This window comes from Protopterus annectens, chromosome 3.part0 (assembly GCF_019279795.1).
Source record: "Protopterus annectens isolate FY-2018-M chromosome 3.part0, PAN1.0, whole genome shotgun sequence".
In the NCBI taxonomy this organism is placed as follows: Eukaryota; Metazoa; Chordata; order Ceratodontiformes; family Protopteridae; genus Protopterus; species Protopterus annectens.
Window position 1 is genome coordinate 487,428,167 of NC_056731.1, and position 6,000 is coordinate 487,434,166.

Sequence of the window (6,000 nt, forward strand, 5' to 3'; positions counted from 1 at the left end):
TTCTAAAGAAGAGGATTCCTTTCCCCTGATTCCCCCATTGAAGAGTTGTCCATTAGAGGCATTATTGTCTGCATGATGGAACATTTTAAATGGGACTGTTCCCAGATTTCTAATCTTCAAAAGAAGTACTGTGATTTTTTGCAGATTGATTTATCACAGCCTTCAGCAATCCCTCGAGTCTTGGATGCTCTTTTAGACACCTTTTTTCCCCTGAAACTCAGAAGTTTTCATATAAAAGCCCTTCTTCTGACTGTGTAATGATTTCTCTGGCAATTGACAAGTCTTCTAAATTGCTCTTCTCAAGCTTTTGCCTTCTAAAAAAGACAGTCATGCTATGGACAGGTATGGAAAAAAGTACATATATCTGCTACATTAGCTTTCAGAGCCATAAATTACCAGACTTCTCTGACTACGTATATCATGGCTCTTCTGTCTCAATGGTAGGATGTTCCATCTGACTTGCCTGATTCAAAAGTTAAGTCATCCTCTATTTCTCTTTGAGCTCTGCTTCCTAGATAACTCATCAGTGTATAAAATGTAGTTAAGATGCTGCTGATGCTTCCTCTCGGCTGGATGCATCAGGATCTGTTGTTAGGAGGTATTCCTGGTTGCATCTACAGTCCCTTCCTGAAGACATTAAGGCTGCATTGATGGACTCTCCTTTAGACAATCAGAATCTTTTTGGATCTGCAGCAGCTGAGCTTTTCAAGACCTTGTTGGATAAGGGAAAGGTCATGCAAGGTCTTAAGTAGATCTTCCTTTCTCCTATTCCCAAGTTTCAGAGAAATTGCCCCTTTAAATCTTCTTTATTGCAGAGGCAGCAAAGGCAGCTTCTCATGAATAAGAGGTCTTCTAAAGGTTTTTTTTACTGATAAGCCTTTTCAGGGCTATAATGGTCAAAAAGCCTTCTTTTCCTGACAAATCTGCATCCATTTTATATTCAATCTGTTCTCCCCCTTGGCCAGATTCCTCTTTCCCTCAGGCTGACTCTTTCTATTCCAGTTTGGCAACCCATAACTACAGATTTGTGGGTGCCTTCCATCATTCAAAATGGGTATTCATGGTTTGGAAGTCCCTTCCACCTTTTTGGGCATTCTCCAACCTTTGCATTGCCACCTTCCTCACTTTCCTTTGGTTCTTCAAGACCTTTTGGTTCAAAGTAGTGTTCAGCCAGTTTCACCCTCTCAGTAGGGCAAAAGGTTTTATTCCAGAATGTTCCTGGTTCTTAGGAGGGAGAATTCTTGGAGGCCCCTTCTGGAATTTCCCTTTCTCAACACTTTCCTGGATGTGCTATCTTTCAAAATGCTCTTTCTCCAGTCTTTTTTCCCTTGTTGTTCCCTTAGGTTTTCCTGATGCCTCTGGATCTGAAGGATGCCTACTTTCACATTCCTATTCATCCTCTTTTCAAGAAATGTTTATCTGTTTCTTCCTTACACTGTAGGTTTTCTGATTTACCTTTTAGTCTTTCTACTGTTCCAAGAGTCTTTATCAAATGCCTATCCTGAGTAGTAGCATTCTGTAAACTTCAGGGAATTTAGATGTTCCCTTATTTAAATGACCTGCTGATTCAAGCATCGTCTCAGCACCTCCTACTTCAGGATCTTGACTACACTATGCTTCTCCTCCAGAGTGTGGGGTTCACTCTAAACCTCAAAAAGTCTGTTCTAACTTCTTCTCAAGACCAAGTTTTTCTGAGTTGCAGGATTCAGGCATTGACAATGATGGCTTTGCTTCCTCCTCCCAAGGTCCTTTCTTTGACAGCCTGTTTTCAGTCTCTTCTTCCTCTGCAAGTACTGCATGTAGAAGAGTGTGTTCAAGTTGTGGGGTTCATGGTATCCACCATTTCTGTGTTTAATTTTGCCAGGCTACAGATGAAAACGTTGGAATGGTATCTCAAAACCGTTTGGGTTCAACATGGCCATCCTCTGGGTTTTCTCATCCCTCTCTTGCCTTGCCTCAAACTCAAGTTCTTCTGGTAGATTCAACAGATTTCCCTGAATTCTAGCCTACCTTTTCAAGTTCCTCTTCTGACTCAGGACCTGTGCACAGATGCATCTGATCGGGGTTGGGTAGCCTCTCCCAGCAACACCTGGGACCATGGCGTTTGGTCTTCCCTGCAACAAGTGGACCATATCAACAGAAAAGAGATGAGAGCTCGGATTCCGGCTCTTCATGCTTTGTACCCTATTTGGGTTCCATGTCATTTGAGTATTTTTATCGACAACACCAGAGTTATGTGTGCACATACAAGCAAGGGGGCACATCTGCAGACATGCTGCCGAATCCCATACACTACTGCCTTGCCTTAATGTAAACTGATCAAATCTTTCAACAAAAACAGTGCTCATTCACTTGATGTCAGTTTGTAAAATCTTGTAAATTTTTCACTCTAGCAGCAGACAACAATTTCTTTCTTCCCAATTTTGAAATCAGTTTTAACATGCTATGCATTTATTCCATACAAAAAATTAGGGAGTTATTTATAGAACTGTTTCTGCTTCTGTATCTGTCAGACAGTAATTCACCTTAAGCTCTTAAGCAAGTAGCATATATAATGTAGAATATTATATATATCATTTCTATTAAATTATATATACAATAGGTACATAATTCCTAATAAATTATGTATATATGAAGTACATATTGTAAATATGTACGTAATTTCTTTGTTTTGCAACCATATCAGATAAGCACATCATATGTATTTACTACATTTAAAAGTGTAATCCCTTTATAAAAGTGACCACATCCCTGCTAACTTTATAGCCTTTCATAATTCAGCTATTTATTTAAACATCTAATTTACTTCACTATGCTGTTTTAGACATTTAGAAACTTTTACATTCATATTTATAGAATGCCTTTAGTTTTAGCTTCACCTATTTTGCTCAGTTTGTATTATCTATCTGGAATGTCGATAAGTTACTCTTTACAGATCTTTATAAAGATCCTCAACTTCTTCTTATTCTATATATATATATTTTCTTTATTCTACCTTCATTATCAGTGTAGTATTTTCCAGCTGTTTATATAATTTAAATATTCACAGCTTCACACAAATACATCACCTATGTGTTCAATGCTGTCTCGCCAGATAATCTTTTCTTCTGAAATTAATGTATATACTTCAGATTTATAATTAGCAAGGGGCAGCCATGGTGGTGCAGCGGTTAGTGTTGCTGCCTCACAGCAAGAGGTTCTCCAGTTCAATTCTCAGCTGGGGTGCCTTCTGTGCAGAGTCTGCATGTCCTCCCTGTGGTCAAGTGGGTTTCCTCCAGGTGCTCTAGTTTCATCCCAAAGACATGCAGTAGGTGGATTGGACACTCTAAATTGGCCCTGCGTGTGTGTGTGCCTTCTGTGGAAGGTTGGGTGACGGGCTGGCAACTTGACACCATAAAACTCCACTGCCAATTATGAGCAGACAGATGATCCGCTGTGGCAACCCCTAACCAGGAAAAGCCAGAAGAAAATTTATAATTAGCAATATTTATATCACTTCTTTGTAAGCTTATTTTTCTGACATATATTCTTAAACCTATTTGTTTTTGTAAATAACTGAGAGTGTACCATGCATATCAACTGCAGAGGGGCATATGTCCACATGACCGGCCAGACTTATGTGGTCAACAAAATAAACAAATTAATGAATATTCTCTCCTTAGAATTCTTCATGACTTTTTTGCAAAGTTTCAGATACTGAACACACCCATACTTGTGGTTATGTGGTGCTATGTCATTTCTTTATCCTTTACCAGGTTTAGGAGCTTGTGCCCCATGGATACTAACTGTACACTATACCCTAAACTGTGTTGCAGTTTCATAACCTAGTTCTTTTTCAGTGCATAACCGAGACATCTGACTGTATTGTCCACAGCATGAGCAACTGTTAATTTCATCACAGTTCACTCTAACTTTATGTTCTGCTTTGAGACTTTGAAATAATTATCAGAGAGAGATGTAAGAGAGGCATGTCCGTTACAGCTTACTAGAAACCAGGGCACAGGTTAAATAAAAGCATATCTCAGAAAAGTCATAACTGTAGCATTTCTGCATAAGGCCTTAATAAGCATAACTTTCCTGTATGTTGCTATTCTATATATTCGAAAAAGCTATCCATTAATTTTTAAGTAATTTTGGGGGATTGTGAAAACCAGTATTAAAATCCCACAACTGAATGCCCTGATGTGTTGTGATAATAAGCTGAGGGGAGGCTTGGCAAAGTCCTCATCTTCTGCTAAACTTTCAATTTCTGCAGCCATCCATATTGCTGTTACACTATGCATATCCTCCTCTTGATGTAGTAAAATATAAAGTACCCCTTTTGAAGTAAATGTAGTATTACTAGACTTGAACTAACAAATGCAACACTGCTATAAGTTATGGTGCTATTGCAATGTGAGGGAAGTGTAAGCAGTTATTATGAGGCAGGCAACGTAATAGTATGACTTAAAGATGACACTTTCTGTTGAGAAATTACAGACTGAATTTTGTGATCCTAACTGCCAAAGTTATGTTACAAGTAAACCTTTTTTAATTTTATTTTATATTTTAAGCCTTATAAGCATTGCGACTGAAGTGCCAGGATCGTATTCCATATCTGTGAACATTTCTAGCCCACTCTACAGTCACATTGGGCCTTTTGTCAAGCAGTTGGCAAACAGAGTCAGCGTCTTTGCTCCAATAACAGATATCAAGGCCACTTTTCCATTTGGCATTAACCACACTGCTCTCGAGTTGCGTGCAAATGGTACTTATGCTACAGATTTGCTGAACTTCACTGCTCATGCCTCTGTCGATGATGCTGAGTTTGCTTTTGATTTTGGAGATGGTTCAGCACTTCTTCTAGTTAAAGGAACAGCTCATCAATTTGGAACCAGTGCCTCTGGACAACATCAGTTTACACACGGTAATAATAAAGCAACTTCATGTTTACTGCTCTTCGTATAGTAAAGTAAGATGGCCATACATTTTAATTGTTGAAGAGTATTTTAACAAATTCACTATTTTATTATGACATGCAGTGAAGCAATGCTGTGCAGAATATAATTAATGCTTTTAGCAGCCACTCTTTTCTCCTGTGTTTTTTTTTACTGTAAAAAAAAAAAACTAAAGTACTTTTCTAAAGTTACTGACTGCTGCATTTGATACAGAGGTAAATGTACACCCTGTAGATTAAAGGCAATTAAACTGGGCATACCACAGTGATGAAAGTAGTTTTATGTTCACATTCTGACTTTTAAGAAAATAAAAGGGGGCCCACACATTAAAAGTACAAAGTTCTATGTGTTGTCCATCTACAGTGCTACTGAAACAAAGGTTACTTTCAGAAGAGACTGGATCCCCAGACTGAAAATTCAGTGAGAGCTAAAGTCCTGTTTTTTTTTCCATTGGTAGTATTTGTATAAGTTAAGTTAAAAACATAGCTACACATGCAGACATGCATGTAGCTTTATGTTACAAGCAGAGCATGTATGTCTAGACATATGCAGATAAGCAGACTTGCACGTACATAAAGGTGTGCCCATGCTCAAATGTTCATACTCATGTATCAGACATGCATAATTTAAAAACCTAACAACAAACACTTGGAAATTCAATTTATTCATTACCCATCTACTGGCAAATGTGGCACTTTATCCTGCTAAGAAAGCAACTCCAGTACTTCATTCAGATTTATGTATTTCATAGGTTTATAGGTTGGTACTAGGGTATCGGCCCTAGGGCCTATACAAGCCTAGCCATAACAATTCCCTGGCTATTTCTTCCCACAATATTTACTTCCCTGGAGCCCTGTTTAGCAAGGGCGACTGATGTGTTTCCCGGAGTGAAATTCCTATCTCCCATCCGGTCGTCAAGGTTCCTTTTGAAGAGGACCAAAGAGGTGCTCTGCTTGACATGTATGGGCAGTCTATTCCAGAGACTGGGGAGTCTCTGGGTCAGGAATCTATCCCTCCAGCATGTTTTGTTCATTGTGATGACAAGGTTTAGATCTTTGGAGCG

The 6,000-nt window shown here is 38.7% G+C and overlaps 1 protein-coding gene across 1 annotated transcript in view; it reads left to right on the forward strand.

Moving 5' to 3' along the window:
• LOC122796860 overlaps positions 1 to 6,000 on the forward strand; it is a 137,915-nt gene that overhangs the window by 103,112 nt on the left and 28,803 nt on the right. Inside the window, exon 4 of the mRNA XM_044065603.1 lies at positions 4,554 to 4,906. Coding sequence (XP_043921538.1) covers positions 4,554 to 4,906 — 353 coding nt within the window. The remainder of the gene's footprint in view (positions 1 to 4,553; positions 4,907 to 6,000) is intronic.